This window comes from Tympanuchus pallidicinctus, unplaced genomic scaffold, assembly GCF_026119805.1.
Source record: "Tympanuchus pallidicinctus isolate F22 unplaced genomic scaffold, pur_lepc_1.0 scaffold22, whole genome shotgun sequence".
NCBI classification, from domain to species: domain Eukaryota; kingdom Metazoa; phylum Chordata; class Aves; order Galliformes; family Phasianidae; genus Tympanuchus; species Tympanuchus pallidicinctus.
In genome coordinates, this window is record NW_026294739.1 from 41,527,116 (window position 1) to 41,550,832 (window position 23,717).

At 51.1% G+C, this 23,717-nt stretch overlaps 1 protein-coding gene across 2 annotated transcripts; it reads right to left on the minus strand.

Moving 5' to 3' along the window:
* Window positions 1-130: 130 nt before the first annotated feature.
* PDPR (pyruvate dehydrogenase phosphatase regulatory subunit) lies at window positions 131-20,295 on the minus strand. Of its 2 annotated transcripts, XM_052685261.1 has the most exons (18): window positions 20,209-20,295; window positions 19,575-19,841; window positions 17,539-17,672; window positions 16,582-16,663; window positions 16,326-16,489; window positions 15,207-15,328; window positions 14,715-14,832; window positions 13,273-13,422; window positions 11,034-11,226; window positions 9,461-9,585; window positions 8,173-8,328; window positions 7,932-8,065; window positions 7,601-7,749; window positions 6,214-6,326; window positions 5,779-5,873; window positions 5,074-5,163; window positions 4,674-4,856; window positions 131-3,578 (listed from the first exon to the last, which is right to left on the minus strand). In XM_052685261.1, exons 2-18 carry the CDS (start codon window positions 19,796-19,798, stop codon window positions 3,174-3,176), a joined length of 2,637 nt encoding a protein of 878 aa, XP_052541221.1. In that variant the 5' UTR covers window positions 19,799-19,841; window positions 20,209-20,295; the 3' UTR covers window positions 131-3,173. The 2 variants fall into 2 exon arrangements, with proteins under 2 accessions (XP_052541221.1, XP_052541220.1); XM_052685260.1 differs by lacking the exon at window positions 20,209-20,295 and having other exon boundaries at window positions 19,575-20,037.
* Window positions 20,296-23,717: the final 3,422 nt, after the last annotated feature.

A 23,717-nucleotide genomic window follows, 5' to 3' on the forward strand; every position in this document is an offset into this window, starting at 1 on the left:
GCAGTCCTATCCCCACCAGGACCGGGGCACTTTGCAAGAGCATCCGCATGGCTGAGCTGTCATGGCAAGGGAAGCCATAGAATTTGGATCTTGAGGGGTACACAAGGCTCCAGCACAACAAACCGCCCCATTCGGGAGTAGTTAAAACACTTCTTTATTAATATACAAACCTAGCAACATTCAAGCCAACCAAAATATGAAATGACGTAAAGCACGGCAATAAATACAGCATACAGAACAGCCCCAGCAGAGAGCAGCCAGCTCAGCCCTGTTTGTGTGCTTGGGAACAATCCGTGTCCCCCATGGCCAGGCAGGAGCAGTGCTGCATCTCCTCAGCCCCTCTGAGCTTGAAGGAGCTGCCTGCATCCTCCCATGCAGAGACCCCACGCGGGCACAGTGAGCTGCTCTGCCCACCTCCACCCCTTCCACCATGTAAGGCACTAAGGAATGCTTTCACAGCCTCGAGCTGCACTCGTTCCTAACATTTCTGCCACAGAACCCTTTTGGAAGTCCTTGCAGCTCTTGAAAATGGGAGACTGCAAGAAGAGAGAGGGGCTCTGAGCAACAGCCTGCAGGTACACGCGGTGGGAGCACGTGCTGCCTGCCTGCAGAGCACCTCACCCTGCCCAGGAGGAGCTGAGCCAATGCTTCCAGGCTCTTCTCCTGCCCCAAAACACACAGGGCTGCTCCTGCTGAGGGCTCCGAGCGGTTAAAGTGCAAAGAGAAATGCTGCCTGCTCTTCCTGTGTGCCTGGTGGCACTGCTCCCTGCTCCCCCGCATCCTGTTCCCCGCTGGAACGGGGAGGTAAAATAAGCCAGCCCCAGCCCTGGCAGCCACTTAAGGAAGTTGAAAGCCTTCAACTTGCTGACACGGGCAAGAATCGAGCTGCCCAAATGTCCCAATGAAACCAGTCGGGAAGACGAATCCAAAGGTGATGATGTTTTTTTGCTGGGCTTTACCAGCAGCCACGTGTTCTGCTCTAAAACAAGAATCCTGCCCCATAAGCAACGGATTTCCTTTGCAAAAGTGGAGGGCAGTCGTTTGTTGTAATTTTTTTCCCCTCCTCAAATGTAAGAGTTTCAGTCCCTGCATTTCCCCCCCATCAGCCACGGCCTGAGGTCCCATGGAAGCAGCCCGAGGAAGCCCTGTGCCAGGGGATGGGAGTGGGCACAGCAACAGGAGGAGGGAGCCAGGCTTGCATCATGACCCCGAGATGCAGGACAGGCATTGCACGGCCCCTCCTGCTCACCACAGAACAGCAAGATGAACTGCAGCAGCAAGGAGCAGCAAATCCAGACAGAGACACGAGGAAGAAATGAAGTCTGGCAAAGATAGATGTGAAAATCACCGCAGCACACCCTGCTGAAATAGAAAATGCTTCTCAACAGCTGGCTTCCTCTCATCCCCAGGTCATTAAACATCAACAACAAAGTCCTTTCTCCAGTACGGGTTGCTTCAGCAGCCTCTCAAAGACCAGCAAGGCATGGGAGGTCAGGCACGGCCACAGCGAGGGACAGAACGCAGCTCCAGCTCCAAAAGAAGAATCACAACTTGCAGAAGGGAAGGCAGGAGCAGGTGCCAAACCGCCCAGCCCTGAGCCTCAACCCTGGCACAGCGCTCCTCCGTCGAGCGGCGCGACGTAGGGCTGCTCTCACTCTATTTCTGGTACTGGAGAGTCAACACAAAGTTCCACTTGTAATTTCTGCAGCTTCCGTACCAGCCTGAATGGGGAACTTGCTCTGTTCTTAAGGCATAAAGGGTTTTCCCTTCCACCCTCGTTGCCTCAGCTCCATCCAACTCCTGCACACTGAGAACATCTCAACCACAAACTGGCCGACCAAAGGCTCAACTGAAGGCACAACTGAAGTAGCAGGAAACAAAGCGGGAGCTTGCCAAGGCTTAGAGCTCATATTTACACTCGTGACGTTCACCACTTCACTGGAAAATGCCCCCAAATTACAAAGTGTTCATCAAGGCTGCATCAGTGCAAGGCTGAGCTTAAACTCCAGGGCGATGTTGGCATGGAGGGGAGCAGGAAAGCCATAGTGAATAGGTGGGTGCCAGGGCCAGGAGGAACAGCCAACCTCCTCCTTCCAGGAAATAAAGAAAAGCTTTGCTTCTGGTCGCTCTCACAACCAGAAGAAGAGAAAGATGTCAACCTGTGTGACACAACTTGGCGCCGCCTGCTTTCCTTATGTCCCCAAACACGAGTTGGTAAGAAAACTTGTGTTCTCTGCATGAACCTTGCCAGACAGTCATGTCAATGAGGGAAAGTGAAAGAATGCTCACAGAGGGACTGCACACTGTGTAGCTGAAACAAAGTGGTGTTTCAACAGTGCTGTCGGCGTGGAACACCAACACCTGCCCTATTTCTGCTAATAGAAAACAACCCCACTCCCTTACAGAACTAAAACACGTGTTGGTCTTCAATTCTATACATAAAGGCAGATTATAAGCATTATCTACCCATGTAGAATTCCTATAAATACAACTGAAGACCAACACTGACCTCCCACAAAAAAAAAATCCAACCCAAATGACAGTGAAAGACTTACCAGCATCATCTCCATGATGTGATGGTTAAACCTACTGGGTTCCCTGCTAGGCAAAACGGTGGGGCTGGCTGGAACACACCAACACCTGCCTGCTCACCCAATGCTGTGTGCTGTGCTGGTGAGGTAGCTGGTCGCTCTATGGCTGTGTGCATCCATGCACTGACCCCTCTGCAAAGTGGTCACCTGCCAAAGTGACAGCAGAGCAGAGTCAATACCTGCTGTCCTGTGCCTTATACTGCAGGAGAGAGAAAGGCTGTAGTCCTCAGGAGCTCCCCTGAGCCCTTCCCATCACTGCATGGCTATGGAGATGTTTGCTCCTGTACAGGCTTCCCACTGAAACGCTCCCATGGGCACCTGGGTGCACGTTCAGCACTGTGCTTTGAGCCATGGGGGAGCCTGGCAAGCAAAGGGCTGAGGGAGGGACACGGACAGGGTTCAGAAAGCTGGAGAATTAAAAGTTTTAAAACATACAAAATGGAACACGCTGGAAAAAAGTTTAAAAGCTGCAAGGCTGGAAAGGAAAAAAAGAAAAGAAACGTATGGAGGTGTGGAGAGAGCACGGGAAGGTGGCAGCTGAAGACTCCAGCTTGGGAAAAAGGAGCGGGGCTCCAGCCAGCACTACTCCCTCTGGTAGCCACTCAGTTCCACCTCATCCTTGCGGCGACGCTGAGCAAAGAGGGAGCTGAAGGGGTAGAGTTTGGCTTTGGCCTGGAAGCGCTGCCCGGCGATGTCGATCTCGTACTCGCCCTGGTTGATGAAGTCAGTCGTCACCACCAGCTCTTCCCCTGTCTTCTCATCGAAGTGCTGCACGAAGCCAAGGCAGACGTGGCGCTCCAGAGTGTAGCTGTAGGCACTGCTGGTGGTTTTGCCCACGTAGCGGCCGTTGCGGAAGATGGGTTCGCCCCACCAGGGCCAGAGGTCCATATCTGTGTCATGGTCCTCGAGAATGAACATGGTGAAGCGTTTGTACACCCCGTTCTGCTTCTGCTCCAACAGAGCTTCCTGGCCAACAAACTCCATCCCCTGGGGGAAAAAAGAAAGGCTCGGCTGACGGAAGGAAGGGAAACTGCGGCACTGCTGAGTTTTAACAAACTACCAAGGTGAGGTCGGCTTGGAAGTTAGGCCCCATCAGAACAGGCTGCTTCTGCACCCAGCTCACACAGAAGCTGTTACGCCCCCCCCGGTCCAGGTGCTGAAGATATTAAATGCAAAAGCAGTCGTGAAAGGGGCCCTGGAGTTTTCACCTCAGCCAAAGGCATTTCACAACTCCAGTTTCCGTCATTTTTCTGCTCCCAGAAGTTTCACTGTGTTTTAAACTGAAACAGGAGAGGTTTAGGTTGGATATTAGGAGGAAGTTTTTCACCCAGAAGGTGGTGAGGCACTGGAACAGGTTGCCCAAGGAGGCTGTGGATGCCCCATGCCTGCAGGCATTGAAGGCCAGGCTGGATGTGGCTCTGGGCAGCCTGGGCTGCTGGCTGGTGACCTGCACACAGCAGGGGGCTATAAAGAAATGAGCACTGTGCTCCTTTGCAACCCAGGCCATTCTATGATTCTATGATTTTACAAACCAGAAGGAAACCATCCAAAATGTGTACCCATGATCAGTGTGTGCTCCCTGAGCTGATACAAGCATTTGTTTTGGCTCATGCAAAGATGTGAGAAAGATGAAAACAAGCAAGTGATAGGGATGGCACCTGTCTCTATCACAGCACAGTGGGGTACAGTTCCACACTGGTTTATGTTACAGCAAAAATAGAGAGCTCCTGTCCCTGGTGTCTATCCTGGCATGCTTTCAGCTTCATGACAAGCCACGTGGGGCACGGGCTGGCTTCTGCTTCATCAGACTGGGAAAGGAGCTGGGAGAAACACGAGTGCTGGAAGGTATGCAGCTCCCTCCACTACACTGAGCTACACAGGATACTACCCAGATCACCGGGAATGCTGCCCAGGAAAGAGGAAGATGGCATATTTTTTTTACCTTTTTAGCACCTTTACAAAGCTTAAGAACACAGGTTATAGTCACACCCTTACAGCTCCATCACAAAATGACCCTTCTGCCCACTTGGGTGGCATCGCTGCACTGCTGGGCCCTGCCACAATTCCAGTTCTCCACCGTACCTTTTCCAGCTTGACCTGGAACTCACGGCCACACTCCATAGGAGTGGTAAAGGCATCCAGATCCTGGCCCCAGAAGGCAAAAAACTTCTCGATCCGCAGGCTGCGCAGCGCGTAATAACCGGCGTTGCGGATCCCATACTTCTGCCCTGTGTTCATCACCTCGTTGTACACATGGAGGGCGTACTGCAAAGGAAGGGGGAAGCACAGAGCTGCAGGCACGCACCAGGAAAGAGGGGCAGCAGCTGACACACCACCACCCTTGTTTGCTGGCTGCTGGGATGCTACACGAAGCAGGGATCTCCCCTTGTGCCCTGCAGGCACCTTTCCCACTCAAGGTGGAAAATCCATTGCTAATTATGCATGCAAGCAACTGTTTTAATTAGCTGCAGTGTATCCTTACCTCGATGGGAATATAAAGCATGAATCCAGGCTCTCCTGTGTGAGTGATACTCATCACTCGGATGCCATTAGCGTAGCCCACGCTCATCTCCTGCAGAATCAGAAGGGGTGAAAACATCCCAACTGGAACACAGCACAGAGATCCAGAAGGAACACAGTAACACACAACGCACACCGCGTGGGACGAGTCGTCTGCCACCAGCACACACTGCTGAAGGACTGAATCTAAGAAGCCAGGCAGCAGCTATCCAAATATTATCCAGGTTACTGAATCTCTTCGTGAAAGCCTTGGAACTGGATGGGAACAGCAGCTGATGCTTTACACTCTGGAGGAGTTAACAGCAGCTAGCTGCTCAGCCCTTGGACGTGACAATGACTCCAGAGCCACCAACCCCAGCTGCCCCTGACTGATGGATTTGGAACAGGTTACATGATACATGCCATGATACCACATGGCACCAAGCCTACAGCGAGTGGGAGACTGACAACAAACTCGTGTTAACCTATATATTCAGCAAGCACAGTCCAAATAAAGCAGGTAGCAAAGTGAACCTAATGAGGACATGACCAGCATAGCACAGCTACTGCAGTAACTGTAGGTGAATCCAAATTCCCCCCTAACTACTGAAAACACAGGCCTTTCCCTCTTGCACACACGCTTCTGGAAACCTAGTGGGGTGAGGAGGAAGGAAGCACGGTCACTCACCTTGCAGAAGAAAGAAGGAAAGTGTTCCGGGGTCATTGGGGCATAGGACAACTCTGACAAGACATCCACAGCACGGGGGCCGATCAGGTTGAGAGCTACAGAGAGGAAGATGAATCATTAGGATCAGACTGACGAGGTCCTATTCATGCTGCACACGTGCATGCACCTATTTTTATTTCCCTTTGGGAAGCTGTGTAGTTCACACCGGGGAGGGTTGTAAAGATGACTTAAGAACAGGGACATCATTAGACTCTCCTGGCAGCACACAGGAGAGGAAATCTGTCTCCCAGCTCACGGCTTGCTGGGAGGAAGAGTCTGATGACTGGTTTCATCTGCTTGGAAAAGAGACACAGCTTCACAGACACCACAACAAACACAAGGCACCATCTGTGACTTCAGGCCATGCAACAAGGTCTGCTTTCACAGGTGCATTACCTGTGTACTTCCAGGTCACATCTTCTATGGTCAAGTTGCTATCTTCAGGCAAATGGTTCTTCAGCCAGGCCCAGCAATGGACTTGTTGGTCAGTTGGGGAAATCATAAAGAAGCTGGAAAAGAAACCAAGAAACAATGAATCTCGACAGCCATGAAATCACTCAGTTCATTCTATGCCCAACAACCACTGGAGGCACTCAGCACCTCCCAAGATAACACAAGACCCAGTATGGTGGCTTAGGAACACCACGACTCATGGATCACCACCATCACATCTGTTACGACAGGAAAGCTTTGCCTGCAAGCAGCAGCAGCACTCTGGTGTTAAGGCAGAAGCAGAACCTCCAGAAACAGAATGCAGGCAGTTCTACAGCAAGCCCACGTGGCAGCTCCAAAGTCACAGTCATCTTGCAGACAGCTCTGCAGCTCCTGAAGAGCAGTGATTGCGGGTGCTCTGACAGCACAAGGGCGCTCCATTCTCAAAGCAACTTCTTGTTTCAGCAAGTCTCTCCTGACACAATGGTGGTTATTATTAACAGGGTCTGTGCACAGAACTCTATTTGATATGTGGAAACAAGCTGGTCTCTTTCATACAGATTGTGAGCTGGAGTGCATTATTGACAGAGATAATATCTGCAAACGTGGTTAGCAAGGAGGAAAGCCACCAGTTTCACAAAGAGGCAGACAATGGTCCTAACAATACATGAATGCAAATAGAGGAGGAGGGAAAAAGCAGCTTCTAATTAGAAGAGCAGCAGAGAAGACTGCTTTCACATCAGCACAATGAGAGCACACACAGAAAGTGGCGCAGGGAAATAAAACCAATGCTCAGCTGAGACATACCCACTAAAAAGTTTTTAACCATCGGAAGGGGTTGGTTTTTTTTAATTAAATGCCAAAGAGAGCTCAAGTTGCTGCATCTAAAGATCCTGTGATCGTGTCAGTTTGCATCAGAGAGCAAAAAAAAAACCACATGAGAGTGCACTGTGCTGAGAATGAGAGAAACCACACAGCAATGCGAGCAGAAATAATCCCAAAGGAGCCATCTCAGCAGGGAACCCCAGTGAGAAGATTGCCCAGGAGTCAACAAGCACACGTTGTTAGTCTGAACACTTAAGCAATCAACTGATGACTGAAAAGAAACGTGTCTGTCAATGGAGAAAGCAAACACCTGAACCCCACCGTGTGGTTGAAATCTGCTCTGACCTGCAGCCACCATAAGGGCCCATTTCCCCCACTAAAGCCACGCTCCCATTTGGGGTGCAGCACTACAGCAGCACAGAGGCTTCCTGTTTCTTTACGAGGAGCAGGAGTGGAGTTTGCAGCCTTTGCTGAGAGGCTCCTACAGGCACTCCCACCAATGCAGGTGGTGGAGATGTGCACCCACCTGCGTTTGCTCAAGCGCGCAATGCTGCAGTCGTTCTCGTAGCCTCCGTTCTCATTCAGCATGCCAGTGTGCACAACGTGCCCCACCGGCACATCCAGGTCGTTGGAGAAGAGGTACTGCAGGCTCTGCAGCGCCTGGTCTCCTGTGGACTATGGGAGATGAGAGTCAGACAAGCTGTGTGAGCAACACTCATCCACTGGGGCAGCTGAAGAGCGCGTCAACGTTCTGGCCCAAATTCTTCCAGTTGGGAATTTGGCCCCCCTCCCTCCAGCTGTCCTCAGGAACCACCAGGAAAGAGCAGGCTGTGCCCCGTCACTCCAGCACTACTCACACTTATCTCAAACTTGGTAAAGGACGACATGTCGATCACACACACTGCCTCCTTGCAGCACTTGACTTCGGAACCCACAATCTCAAACCAGTCTGGTTTGTAGAAGGTTTTGCTCTGATCCAAATCCAGCAGATCTAACGTCAAGAAGAAACGAAGCCACGGTTTTCCACATAAATGGAACAAAATAACAGCAAATGCAGACTGAGACAGATGCACCAGGCAGAGGAAAACACGATCTCACCTTTCCCAGGTGGGACGAAGTATTTGACCCTCTCAAAGCCGTGCTTCTCCATCCACCTGGCCCCCTGGGCATCCAGGCGGTCGTACAGCGGGGAGGTGCGCAGCTGTCTGCCCGTCTGGAAGTCCCAGCGGGGAACCTTCAGGTCACACATGAGAGCTGCAATGGTCACACAGAGCCCCCGTTAGGTCAAGAGGTGACCTGTAGCTAGGATCTTCTTCCAGATGACTGATGAGGAGTGTATTTCTTATACCTCTTCGGATACATCGAGGGAATTCCCTCAAAACAGTTCTGATTTCCTCTTCCATTTTTGGGCATGGCCAAACCTGTTTTGATCCTTTTGTAGCTGTGCAAAATCGAACGATATTTGCACAGAATGCCTTTGCAGACACCTGCAGCCTCGTGAAATATGCACAGAACACTGAGGTCTGTAGATACCTGTGGCCTCATGACTACACTGTGGATACACCTGAACAAAAGCTCTCTTTCCTGTGAAGTCACACAGACTGACATTAGTGATGCACGCTTCCCCCCTGACAGCGCTCTCTATCATACACTCCTCATTCTGACAACACTAACATTGGGGGAACCATCGAATTCACCTCCTCAAATATCAGCAGCTCAGCCTTTTCTAATCACTGAAGCTTTTCCAGGTGTCTCCTACACTTTCTCAGCCAATGTCTAAATGTCCTTTTTAAGAAAACAAGCATCCTTGTGGATAACACCTCCCTGGAAGGGCTCAAGGCCAGGCTGGGACTGTGAGCAACCTGCTCTAGAGGGAGGCGTCCCTGCCTATAGCAGGGGGTTGGAATGAGATGATCTTAAAGGTCTCTTCCAACACAGGCCATTCTACAATCCTCCCTCATTACCAGTAGGGAGTACAACTGAAGGACATCAGAATATTTCTTTATAAATACTAAGTTTCTCCTTAGGTCATAAAGTACTGAGCTGAGATAGATAGCCCTACTATTTCCAATCCAGACCTCGGTGCTGTTTCATTAGGCTGGAATCCTACACAGAGAAGCACAAAGTTCCCCAGAGCAGAGGCAAAGCACAGGAATAGGAAGAAGCACCCTACCAACAGCATCTCTTCCAGAAAGGCTAACGAGAACGCCGCCAACACAAAGCCAGCACCATTCCCCCTCCCTTTGCGAAATGCACCCCTGCAACTGTCCAGGGGAGACGAGCAGGAAGGAAAATGGCTCTCAGAGCAGTGACAGCTGACAGAGGACAGACAGTGCAGCAAAGAGCAAATGGTTGCACGTCCTGGCGAGGCAGAGCCCCCACTTACGCATGACTTCCATCACACGGTGACGGAGGAAGGTGCGGCTGCTCTGAAGAGTGCCAAAACGCTTCAGATCCAAAGGCCAGACGTTCTCGGATGGGTAGCCATGGACCATCCACTCTGCCAGGTACCTGTGGAAGCAGTACAGAAAAACCAAGACATTCATCAGCGGAACAAAAGTTTCACAGTTAGAAACAAGGCGGTTCGGACAGGAGAGCATCTGGGGGAGGGCAGAACTAAAATGGTATCCTGAATCTGGAAGACTTCTCCTTTATAAAAGCCACCCATCAACCCCCCGCGTTGTTAATTTCCCACTAGGATGAAAAATACAGGGCAGCAGGGAGTGAAGGACATGTGCTGAACGGAGCCAGACTGGGCAGGCAGCTTGGCTGACAGCATCAAGCCCTCGTGCTGCACTACACAAAGCAGTGCTGGGTCCTTAGGCTGCATTCTGCAGGCTGACTGCTTTGTCATTTCTCAGCACCTTGTGCAGGCTCAGCCACAAAGCCTCGGTGACAGCATTCACTTCGGCACCAGGTACCAGCCAAGTTATGTTTTGCTTCACTCCCAGCAGTGAGGGAGGAAGGCTCCAGAGCTAAGGGACAAAGGCAGCTCAGGTAAAAGCAGAGCTAAAGGATCCGCTTGCAGCCAGTGAGCAGAAAAACAAAGGGTTTGAGGCTGATCATTAAAAGTCGCATAAGCTCATCTTCAGGCTGCAGCAGCAAATGGAAAACTGGTTTTTAGCTTCAGAAGAGATTTTGACTCTTAGAGAACCTCACGGCAAAGATTCTCTGTATTATGCTACAGCAATGAAATGTGATGATTTCCTTCCCTTGGTGAGTTAAGCTGATTGATAATGGAGAGAAACTAGAGGAAAAATGCAGATATTAGCACTAGCCGAGCAGTTTGTTAAGAAAGCTGTACAGCAGAAGGGATGCTGGGCTGCCAAACCCAAATGGCAATCAGAGGAAGCGATGATCATTTTGCAAGCAACTTTGCTGCTGGGTTAACACTTATATGCCTGTCAAAATATTTGCATTAGCACAGGAGCTGGAATTTGCTGGGAAATGAGTACATCTCTAGCTGCCTTTAGCTGTATTGGCCACACCTGGCACCACCTATGGATGCTCTGCCTGCTTTAGATTCACGGTTTTGAGAGAAATTCTCCACAGTGAAATTTGAAAACGCAAATGGTTTCAGCCAGATAATAAAACTAAAAGTAACTACAGGGTACACAGAGTACAGAAGATGAAGGAATAAGCTTTGATGAGATAAAAGCAGATTCCTGGGAGACAAAAATTGGGACTGGTTAGCTCAGGAAGCTCGCTTGATCCCCAGCAGGCTGTTGGTCACTGGAATGTGGTGCCTGGAGAGGTGTGCAGGACAGGAGAGGCCAGCACAGACTGGGATACACACAGAACATCACCAGAAAGCAGCACTGCTCCCCTCCATCCCTCGAGCTGGAGACAACAGCGGCCTCTCTTAGCAGCAGCAGGACTGTGACAAACAGCGACATTCGAGCAGCCTTCTTCCTTAGTTCAAACCTTACTTACACACATAACAGTGAGAAACCACTTACTTGCCTGCTCCCCCACCATATGAGATCCCAGCCGAGTTCATTCCAGCCAGGACGAAGTACCCCCGCACGGTGGGCGACTCGCCCATGATGCACCGCATGTCTGGCGTGAAGGACTCGGGGCAGTTCACCAACTGCATGATCTGCAGGGCCTCCAAGTTGGGCATCCTGCGCAGGAGGGAGCTCAGCAGGGGTTCTAGGAGCCGAGACAAACAAAAAGACCAGAAGTCACATCGCGGAGCCATCAGCTGCTTCACGGTCAGACCGGCCAGCAGGCTGCTGCACGAACACAGCTCTCATTTCAGCTACAAACAGCCACGCTGATTCACACCAAGAGGTCGGTGCTGTTTTCCACAGTGCAGATGTGTTTGGGTTTTGTTAGGGAAAGCAATAGAAACCTAGAGAGCAACAAGAGGAGACAAGGCTGTGCGACATGTGCCTTACACGTCTTGCCAGCCCACACTTACCTGCAGCTAAGAGCATCTCCTAAAAGCCTGGTAAGCCTTCCCTTCACCCTAAATCGTATTTACTAAACACAAGGATGATATTTACTAAATGCTAAACAGTCTTTACTAAACAAAACTAGTATTTATTGACAGGTAAGTGATATTTACTAAATAGTAACCCTTAATCGATCTCTTCTTTTTTGACTGTTTCCCCACATCTTCTGAAGACCCCTGGCACGTGCTGCCAAGGAGTTCCACACGTGTATGGTATGAGGAATCACCTCTTGTTTCAAACCTCACAATTACCTTTTATGATGGCCTCCAGCTGCCACTGCAGAAGAGAGAGTGCACAGGAGCTCCCCACCTCGCCTCTCCACCCCACTCAGGCTTCCCTGGACCTCCGTCCATCACCCTTTGGTCCTCTCTCTCTTCCTCACCCATTCAGTCCCTCCCTTGGGAAGCTGCTCCAAGCCATGCTCGGCCACCGGCCCCTCTCCCACCAGCTCCTCTCCAGTACCGTGATGCTCTCTGGAGACAAGGAGCCTAAACAACACCTCTTATCTGGCAAGCCAAGGAATTAGGGCGACATAACAACTTTGTTTGCTGCTCCACCCCTAACTTCCTATCTTTTGCTTTGACTGCTGATGCCTGCACAGAACCAACACCATCGCTTTGCACAGCGAAACGAAGCCCTCAGCACCAGTAACACTCCTCAGCTTTTCAAACACCAACGCTTTCAGACTTCACATTACCTAAGAAATCAGACAGAAACGGTCTTTGTGACCTGCTCCTTTTCTTCCCTCTCTCGTGCACTGCAATTCCAGAGGGAGAGCCTGTCATTACAGACCCTTTTATTCTTACTGATAAAAAGAGGGATCCGTTTTAGATTTGTACTTACACCCAACATTTAAGCAGCTGCACAGAGCATTTCAAAAATCAAAAGGTGTTCCAAGCAAAGAGATCAAAGCAGTAATGCAAGAGCTCAAACCACAGGAACTGCTGCCCTAGGAAAGGATCAAATATTGGCTGAGTAAGCTCTGACTCTATTCAACTGCTCAGTAGTCTGAACTGATGAAAGGGTCATGCTGAAATGTGGCATGCAGTTGCTTCTGAAACTCAGGCAATCTGTGGGTGCAGGCAACACTTTCTCATTTAGAAAGCCAAAGAGGAAGTGGGTGCACAGCTTGGGCACTCTTCTGTGAAGCTAACACTTCAAGCAGGTCTGCAGCCATCTGCAGGTCCCTAAACTGCAGATAACCCTGGCTCTAACTCACCACCCTGGAGTCTGAATGGCTCGTGGTATCATCATTACCTCGGACACAAAACTAGAAGGAATCAGTGTAAGGTGGGGAGTAGCTGGAAGAACACACTAGCAATGCAGGGAGACACCTGTGAAAGTCTAGCTGTGTCTAGAGTCACAGGCAGAAGCATCCACAGGGCAGCAAAGAGCTCTGACAAAGGGCAAAAGGGGAACTGGAGACGGCACACACAAAGTTATGAGGAAAAAAGGGACTCCTAAACCACACTGTGTTCCTTCCCACACAAAGAACTCCCCGTGTCAGAATTACATCCAGAACATCAGAACACAAGTAAGCAATATGGAAGGAAAAAGACATCATATGTGGAGAGCAACAAACCACAACACTGTCAGCGTGGAATGAAGTCTGGAAAGCAGCAAAACCAGGTTCTGTCTGCAAAGCAAACTTCCTGCACTGGAAATACACTTGGCTGCCAAGTCTGCCTTCTGCCAAAGCCACGCACTGTGCTGCTGCAGGGCTCCGTCCCCCACCACGTACCAAAGTGATCCCAGTCCTCCTGCAGGTTGTGGATCTCCAGCTGGTTCCGTCCCTCCGTGAAAAGAGGTTTGGGGTTTTTCTCAAAGCCCCCCGAGAGGATTCCGCCCTGCCAGCTGCGGATGTAGATCCTGCCATCGGGGTCCACAACAGCTGAGGAGGAAAGAAAAAGAGGGGGGAAAGGAATGGAGAGGAGGGACCGCTACGTCTGCACGTTCATGGCAAACACCACCAACGGGTCTGGTGATGGGCTGGGCCAAGCTAGCAGCCCACAGCCAGGAGAGCAAACAGGGTTAGCCTCCCAGACTCATGCTCCTACACCACTTCTGCCTCTCACATGACCACTCACTATCGTTAATTCCCACCACGATCACTCAGGTTAACTTCTGGTTAGCTTCTGGGTGGTGCAGGGAGCACCAAAGCCAGCAGAAGGACAGTGCCACACATCCCTTGTGGCCAGGGCTTACAAACTCTTACACTGGATTACAAACTCAATTCCACTGGAATTGCACCCAGGACCCGACACACCACCAGGAGAAGGCCTGCCCACCCCCTCATTTTCCTGGTGCATTAGCAACAGTGATTTTTAATGCACACAAGTCGCTGATCCACTTGGCTGCAGGCTGCTGGCACAAAGAAGATGGGCAGCAAGGGGGTGAGAGCAGGCAGTCAGGTCGGGATGACTTCTTTAATGGCTGCATCCACTGCTTCCTTAATGGAAGCACCTTATGAGACTCGACCTGACATGTCTTATTGCAACCTTTTGCCCCCGCTCACAAAAAAGTTGTGAATATATAACTCTAATTACTCCAGAGTCTGGTCAGAGAGTTGAATTCCTTGGAGAAAATGGGTATTGCTCACTAGAAGCAGAAATTACTAAAGACTGAGAGTAAACAAGCAAAGCTTTCTACTCCCCAAATGCTTTCCAAACACGAGGGCTTTTAAGAGATCCAAAAGCCAGAACGTGGGGGAGGAGCAATTACCTCAAGCTTGGGTTGCCCCTACAGCTCAAAGACATGTAAATGCCATTGCAAAGCCTTAGCTTCAGTTGGAGGAAAGGAACAGATGGGCCATTTGGGCACAGCAGCCTGCAAGGAAAGCACAGCGCCAAGGCTAACACCATCTCCAGCCCACAGGAGCAACAACCATCTTCCCTAATCTAGGCACGCCAACCAGGCAAGCTAGGCCTGAGGTCATTCGTCTGCTCAGCTGACAAACTCGGAAAATCAGTTTCTGCAGCAAAAGCTTTCCAACAGCCTTTTCCACCTTCCAACCCTGCCGACTCCATGACATACATTACCACTGAAACAGACATTCAGAGCAATTTGGTGAAGTACGTCCCACTGCCAGCTGAGCTGAGAACTGACAGCGCACAGCTGCCCTCCTGTCACAGTGACACCGCCTGGAAGGGGGATGTGATTCTCTGATACAGTGAAGAGCCTTACTGGGGACGTTGTTTGCCAGAGGTTCCTTCAGAGGATGCGTCAGGAGGTAGAAGTGCTCGCAGGCATGCACTGGGATGTTGACTGGTGCCTCCCCAGAGTGGCCCAACTCATAGGCCCACTGAAATCAGGAAAAAAAAGCACACGTTAGAATGGAGAAGAAGAAAACAACCTCTGATAAGAAAGGCACATGCAAACAGATCAGCTCTGCGGGCTGGCTTTCACAAAAGGCCAAGTAAGATGTGGTTCTCAGCGCCTAAGCCTTAAACAAATACATTTTTTCCCTGTTTTCTTAGGATCTAAACCATCTAGGCCAAAGACTGTATTTGCTTCTGACGTAACATTCAGAAAAGCCAGACCTTGATGAGGATAGGCCAACTTCAAACACAAAAGCAAAAGATTTGTACAGCACAGCCAACGCTGGGCTCTGCTTCTAGAAGCAAACACCATTTGGGTGCTGGCATTGCAAGGATAACAGCAACTGAATAATCCAACCTGGCCAGCACAGTTGACGAAGTACTGGCATTTAATGTGTCCCCTGTCGGTCTCAACTCCGGTCACACGACCCTTCTGCACTGCCACATGGCTGACACTCGTCCGCTCGTGGATCTGGACGCCTGCAGAGGACAGAAGGAGCTCAGCCCACCACCAGCCTTTGTGCCCCAGTGTCAGGCTGCTATCACTAAGCTCTTTTTTGCTTGAAGACAAAACACTCGTGCTTGGCCCAAGTGAAATCCTGCTATTTGTGCAACAGCAGGCATGTAACTCCATTGCTGAGTGGAGGAGTTGTTCTTTGCCACGTGACAACCTGACCCTTGTAGTAACAGTGAAGAAGAGCCCAACCACAGACTGCTTTCAATTGTGGTCCTGCATACAACAAAGCCTGATGCTTTGGGTGCAAGACTGCTTCTTTTATGGAAAATCAGTTCTGTTATGGAAAATCAGCATGCAGAACAGAGCAAGGCTAAAAGAAACTAAGAGAGGAGCCTTCCTAAATCACTTCTTCCAACCCGAGGGACCTGAACCCTCAGTAAGCCTCAGCTCTGTCATCCAGCCTAACCTCTGCCCCACTTTCACAATGCTCCAAGTTTGTCAGAGTGCCCCACCAACAGCATTTCCCACTTCACTTCCAAACCTCCTGCCAAAGCAATGTGCCCAATCACAGAAGGCCTGGGCTGAAAAGGAGCACAGTGCTCATCCAGCTCCAACCCCTGCTGTGTGCAGGTCGCCAACCAGCAGCCCAGGCTGCCCAGAGCCACATCCAGCCTGGCCTTCAATGCCTGCAGGGATGGGGCATCCACAGCCTCCTTGGGCAGCCTGTGCCAGTGCCTCACTGCCCTCTGAGGGTGAACAGAGACGGTTCTATTTTTGCATTTCAGATTGTTCAAACTCCTCCCACGTTTAATTTAATCTGGCTCCTATGAAGGGCCGCATTTCTGATGAAACAGGACTCAGGATGCGATAAAACATTCAGCCAGGCAGGGAAAAAAAAAAAAAAAAAAAAAAGGATTTTACAGAACAGCAGCCTCATAAACACAACCAGCTTTTGGTCTTCAGTGCTCACGGGAACACCTGGATGTGGAACACCAGAAAGAAAGGAAGTGAGAGACGCACCGTTCCGCGAGGCAGCCGTGGCCAGAGCCAGGCTGACGTTGGCAGACAGCACCAGGGCATCCTCAGGCACATACATGGCCCCCACCAGGTCGTGGATGTTGATGAGCGGGTGGAGCTGTGCCACTTGCTTGGGGCTGATGATTTCGCAGGGGATCCCCGAGACGCTGCCACAGAACACAGGGGAAACGCCGCCGTCAGGCACGGGGCAGAACCGAGGCAGGCTGAGGAATCAGACGTGCTTCCTGCTTATACATACTTGAGAGATGAAGCAATGCGTTTCAGGGAGATCAGCCGATCCTGAGTCTGAGCCAGGGACACGGAGCCTGTCTTCACGTACCCTGTGACAATCACCAGAGTGGAGTCAGATTTGGGCAGGATCTCAAATTCCTTTTCGTTTCAGACCCGCTGCTTCCACTACTCGAGAGCCAGGAGATCCCAGGCCCCACGCAACCTGAACCTCAGCGAGCAACCAGAAATGGCAAAAAAAAGGACAAGAAGTGCTTTAGTTCTGAGCTGTGCTCTGACTCTCCCTCGTTCTACATTTACTCATGCTTACAAAACAGTAAAACTCCACACGTGGAACCTATTAAAAGAGAAGAGAGGTTACTGCCAAAAATGCGAGCACGTCATCCGACAGCTACGCAGAGCAACAAAACCTCACCAAGCAGAAGCAGATGTTTTGTGATTCTACCACCTGCAGCAGCTTAATACCAACCTTAATCACAGACATGGCCATGGACACGTGTCGAGTATGACATGTATCACAGGTCCTTGGCAGCAGAGTGCTTTCAGTTCTTCACACCAGATACGTGCCCCAGCATTTTGGAAGGAGAGGAAAAATTTCAACACGTTTCCAGGGTGAGACTGGAGTAAAACATCTTGCTTTGCCTGCACTTTGGAGCTGGTTAACCTTTCTGCCTTTCTGAGAAGTGAACTGCTGCAGAACATGGCTCGTTTGCTCTGATCTCTCTTAGTGTCCTTGGGAAAATTCACCTGTTTGTCCAGGTTGCAGACGAGAGGGAGAAGGCCCGCGCTCTGCAGGCAGCCTGCCTTCAGCCTGCCCATCTGACACCTTCCCTCCCATTCTTCTGACTGCATTTTTTTTTGCATCCACCTCATTCTTTGCACAGGAACCACCACCAATTAAGACACGGGAGCATTACTTCACTGATTCAACCTCCCAAAGCTTACTTAGTGCTTACACTTCTGGTACCTGTTTGCACTCCTGTCTCTTGCTCCAGCTGTTGGTACAGCTTGTTGGAGTAGTCTGCCATCTTCAGCTCAAGGGACACGGGCCTGGCTGTGCTCACAATGCCCGCACAGAAGCGCGTGGTACCTGCAGCCAACCTGCAAGAGAAGCCACAAGGACAGCCTCATCCAGCTGATGGGCAGGCAGAGAGGCAAGCGTGTGCCCCAGAAAGCTCCCCAGGCACACCAGACTAAAAGCACCCCCTCTCTGCTCACCTTGCATCACAAACAGGGACCAGCCCCTCTTCTGCCCCTCAGGATGACTCAAAAGCTATAAGGTGGACGTTTTGCTTTATCTCTCTTTTGAGAATGCATTCTGTTCCAAATTAACTCCTCTTTAACTTGTCCTGCACGTCGGCGCTTTTCAAAGAAATCACTTGAAAAAAAATATGATCTTGCACTCAATCAACCTGCCTACCTGATGGGGTTACCTCCAAAGCAGGGCTTCCCTTGGAGGAAAGTTAACTTGGATTTCTCAGAGCCTTTGCAGCTTACAGAAAGAATTGCTCCCTGCTAGTCAGCTGATGGGAAGCCACTTCAGTGCTGTATCTGCAGGCACAGCAGCAGCAGACACTTCAAATCCCTCAGCACTCTCCTGCACGAGGCCCCCAGACTGCCTCATGAACAGACCAAGAGTCAACTTCCAAAACAGGAATCCACACAGCAGGAAAAGGCTGGCAGTACATTTCCAACAAGATGCATTGAACCCTGCCACGGGCTTCTCATTCAACTCAACACGGAGTTCACAAAGTGCTTCTCTAGCTTATGTTCAGCCAAACTGTAACACACACCTTGCAGATATGCACTAAACTTTGTGACAGAACAAAGCAGACAACCCAAGCCTTTCACCAGCTTACAGGGCACCAAATAGGCCGTGTCCACCTACAACCTCCCCATCTCCTGCAATCTCTTCTGAGCCGTGGTGGTGGTGCAATACTTTACTGTATGCAGCACTTCCTGCTTCTGGAGGTGGTCACCAGGGGTGGGATGATCTATACATATTTTGGGGTATGTTAAAATGGTCCCATCTTTCCAAGCCACCTTGTGTTTTGCTTGATTACCTGCAAGTAAACCACAGACAGAGCTGGTGTGCTCTACTAGTTTAGTTCGGTTGCATCTCTTAGCCTCCTCTACCAGCAGCACGCTCCTTACAGAGCAACACTGTCAGCTACTCTGACTTTTGCAGCTTGGATCTGTGTGGGTAGGAGGGAGGCAAACCTAAATCTCCTCTGAACGTACTATGTGTATATATACAAACAATGCAAGCAACTTTGCTGACCCCATCATCTCCTATCCCTACATGCAAGTGCCTTCAGTGCTTACTGCTGGGAGTCCGTATGTGGAGAAAATACACTCTACATCTCTAGGGGTCAGTTGAGAAATTAGCATCATCACAATGCCACTGAACAGAAGCTTAGTACGAGTGAGAAGTGAGAGTGAGAGTGCGTGGATTTCAGGCCCGCAGTTTGCGAGTTCTGCTTTTAGACAGAGATTTCATCTCTGCAGCGAATGCGGGAAGCCAGGATTTGAGGGCAGAGGGCTGCAAAGATGGATCCTGGGAGAGAAACCCAGGGTTGCCCTATGGAGCACACCTTCAGACAGCTCTCAGACACACTGCAAGGCATGGCTGAGCCCACAGTGGTGACTGTATAAAAACATATTTACAAGTGAAAAGCACCAGAGCAGGTTTTCTTGAAGGACTGCAGCCCCTGGGAAGAGTCCACATTGCAGCAGGATACAAGTGTAAGAGGGAAGGCGTGGCAGAGGGAAACCGTCATGCACCCACTGCTGACCTCCTGCTCCTGGGGAGAGGACAGGAGCCAAGGAGAAGGGGGGAGAAGGAATGAGGGAGAAGGGCTTCTTGTACTCGTGAAGCAGCAGCTGCGTGTTGTCATTAAATATCAGCCTGCTCCATGGCTCCAGTGCCGAGAGGCAGAAACCGCACATCACAGCACGTGCTGCTGTGCGCTCAGTTCCGTTTTTATTACCAAAAATCCTTACCTGCCCTGCTCAAGCAAGACGACATCCTTCCAACCCAGCTTGGCGAGGTGATAGGCCACCGAGGTGCCCACGATGCCTCCCCCGCAGATGACCACCCGGGCCTGTGCCGGCAGGGGGACCGGCTGCGTTTCGGCCGTCCCGGAGGCGCTCCGGCAGCGGGCCGCGCTCCTCCACTTGGGATCAGCCCCACGCCACCGCACGTCGGCCAGCAGCCGCAGGAACATCCCGGCCGTTCCGTGCCAGCACCGCCGCGAGCAGACACCGCTCCTTGCGGGGACGAAGGGACGAGAATTACCGCTCACCTCGGCGCCGGCACGAGAGGACACGGAAAGCCGAGAGCGAAGGATCGGAGGGTGGGTGCGTGCCGACCGCAGCGAGGAAGAGGTGGAAGCGGGGAGGCGGCACGGCGGCCCTTCTAACAGCGAGGGGCGCTGCGGCGGGCGGCTCCGCGCCTCGGGACCCGACGCCGGGCTGCACAGGCCGCGCCGGCACCGCCTCGGGCCGCTCCCCGCCGCTTATCGGCGGATCCACGGAGGCGGCGCGGAGCGGGCGGGAATGGGAGGACGAGGGGACGGCGAACGGGCCGGCTGCGGCCGCTCCGGGGCTGGGGGAGCCGGGCCGCGCGGCGGCTCACCTGGCGGCGGGAGGCCGGACTGACCTTCCGCGCTTTACGGCAGGAGGGCGGCAGCGCGACAGCCGCTCAGCGCGCCGTATCGCAGCCAATCGCAGGCCAGCACTGAGCGAAGGGACGTGGTTACCGCTAGCCACGCCCCCGATGGGTTTCCCTTAAAGGGGACGCAGCGCGTTGCGGCGGGCGCGGGGGGAGCGAGAGCATCTACAGGGAGACTGGAAGGCCAGAATCAAAAATAAATGTGAACACAACAAGTAAAAACCTGCAGACTCTTTTTATTAAATTCTCCCATTTCATCTGTACAGAAAAAAAAATGCACATTATGTTCAGAATCTCAGTAACATCTCAAAATTACACAGCATGAACATGTAAAAAAAAAAAAAAAAAAAAAACCAAACGAGAAACGGCCAGGATTTTATACACAGAAAGGAAAACAATTTACAAAAAGAAAAGAAAAGTCTCGTTAATGTCACATTAAAAACAAACAAACAAAAAAAAAGAGTTAAGTTCAAACAGCCTTCGCTGCACAATGAGAGCTTGCTGGGTCTGTTTCACACTGCTGGGGGGGGGGAGGGGGAGAGGGGGAGAGGGGGAGAGGGACAGACACCCCCTGCCACACTGCCAACGAAACACTGAGTTGTTTTAGTAGAAGCCACCATCCCTCCTGGAGAGCCCTTCCTCCTCTACAACATGCTCAGATGCGAGGCAGCTCTGCTTTACCGCTGCTCTCCCCCCACGATACAATTCTGTGCTTACAGACTGGAGGGCTGCTGCCCCCATCCCATCCCCTCCACCACTGCCATTCCACACAATCCCTGCGGGTTCGTTTGTTCGGGCTTCCCCAGCCCTCTCCGGTAAGGCAGACACAGCCAGGCATCACTGCAAGCACCAGGAACACCATCCCTTGCCACGTCAGTCATGCAACAGCCTGAAGGGCAGAAGCAAGGCGGGAGGAAGCTACGCTGGAACTCAGCAAAAGGACTCGGTTAGACCCGCCAGGCGAGCAATAAATAAGGTTATTTCTTAAGGTCAGCAAGAATGAATGCTAAGAGGTTAGCTGGAGCTGCCCACGTCCTCCCAACGCACCATCAGGAAACACAACTACAAAGAGCTGCACGCCTTACTGGCTGCCAGCCCCTCTCCTGCCTGTACCTTCCTAGCAGCACAAGCGTCCCCACACCAAGGGCAAGCTCTGCACGTGGTTCTGCAGTAAGGACAAAGACTCTCACAGCATTCTGCAGAATGCAACCTTCCCCCCACCAACGCTTTCTGGGCTGATGACAGTTCTAGCTCTTTCCACCAAACTGCAACAGGCTCCCTTGATTTCAAGGCAGCAGCAGCAGAAGTTTCTTACCACCATCGCAATGGAAAACCTGTGGGCAAGGTGTTGTGCTGGCAACACAGGCTATTTTTGCAAGAGTACTTTGGGGGAGTTTCTGTGCTTTTGAGAACTCTTAGATTTTTAGGTATAGAGGAGGAGGAGGAGAGCATCTCGAGGTTGGGATTGGGTGCATATCCAGTAAAGGAAAAAAAAGCAAAACTGGTCATCAGCAGTGTCAGAAAGTCCAATTTTAAAACACAAGCATAAGGCTTACTGCTACAAAGGCCTGATCCCTCCGCCCAGCATCACACCTTTACAAATGCACAGCCACAAAAGATGCTGGAAGGAAACATGCAGAGATGCAGTCAGCATCTGCCTCTGCCCCCAGCAATGCGGGCTCTCACGATTCTCAAGTGTCACATCAGAATCCATCAGCACGCCATCTCCGAAGCCAGCGAGAATGCAGGAAGCTTGGCTCATCCCCTGCATCCACCTTCTCCACATCACAAAGCAAAAAGAAAAAAAAAACCAACCCAACCCAGAACACACAGAAGTTACCTTCACAGTGGAACATGGTTTACATTCAGAGCTATAGCTACAAACCTACAACTTTCACTGCAACGCCATTCATTTGGAATTCAGTGGAAGATGCTACTTCTAGACAACAAACCATCTTCATTCGGCTTTTCAATCTAACCAGGTTACAAAATGCCTTTTTGGAAGTCACAAGAGGTTAAAAAAAGCCCCAACAGCAATTTTTTTTGTGCCTGAGAGATGTTCAAGAAGCAGGGCTTGTACCACGCAAGCAAGACTGCACGTGATTCCCCTTCTCTCCCACCTCTGTCGCAGTAATGGTAGCTCCCAGACTGTCACACCAAACAATCTATTACTGCCAAATTAACATCTGTTACACACCTGTGCTCTGCGTGTGACAGAGCTCCTTCTCTGTGCCAGTTCACGTTTACAGAGGACTCATTTAGCTCCATCAGCACTGGGGATAAGGGGGGAGGAAATGCAGGTTTGGTTTCTGTTCTACCTAACGACCCCACTGACACCAGCACACACCAGTCCTCTACTGAATCCTCATGCTCAGACTTCCTTTACCACCCAGCCTTGTGCTCAGAATGCTCAGAGACAGAAGGGCTCACTAGCAGAGCAAAGATCACCTGCATCACCAACCACTTGCTGTCCATCCTCAGAGCAGGATGAAGGAACGCTTGCAAGAAGCTTCACGTGCTACAGGCAAAAGCCATCACAGTATTTTGCATCTGCCTTTCTGTACATGCAGCATCATGGGAATCTGCTGGTCCACATTCCAGGATGTCTCAAAGCCATCTCCCTCATTATCACAGAGAATAACGCAGAGAACTGGAAAACCTCAGGTCTTACCTCGCAGCGTGCTAAGAGGGAAAATAAAGGCATGGTTTAAGCATCAGCCTCAGCTAGACAGGGTCAGGCACGTGATTTTTACTGCAGCACACACGCAGCAGAGCACATCAAGAAGGCTGATAAAGCACACCCTACTGTACAAACTGTGCTGGCTCTTGTGCAGTTCTTTCTTGGTCGAAAGCATAGGGGAAATCCATCTGCTCAGGCTCTGACCACAGCATGTGGCTTCCCCACCTCTCCTTTTAGCACTAAAGGAACAAAGATGACGGCCACAGCTTTTCCAGAACACCTCCTTCCCGAGCACCCATGCGCACACACCGACACGTCTGCCTTTCACACCATACCATTCTCTTCCCCTCCCCTCCTACCTGGCTTTCAGGACCAGCACCTGCATCCCAGGGAACACAGCTGCTTTCCTCATCGACTGTCGCTGTGAGGAAACTAAAAACAGTGCTACGATTCAAAAGGTGGAGGCCAGTAACAAACCACTGTGCTGGCCCACACGTAGCTGTCAGAGCGGCCAGGTCGAGCGAGCAGTCGCATCCTGCATCACTGACAAAGCACTGCCAGGGTGTCAGTACCACCTGTAGGAAGTTAACTGGGAAGGGTAACAGCTTAACAGCAGCAACGTGAAAGAAAAGGAGTGTTAAAACGCCACTGCATCATCACTAATAAAAACATTGACCAAGTAACCAATCCAGGCACCTCCTGCCTGCTGACAGCAGCACTGCACACTACGGACAGGCTCTACAGCCTCACATCCACGCCGTGTCTTCAATCTACTGAAGTCGTACAGCTCACA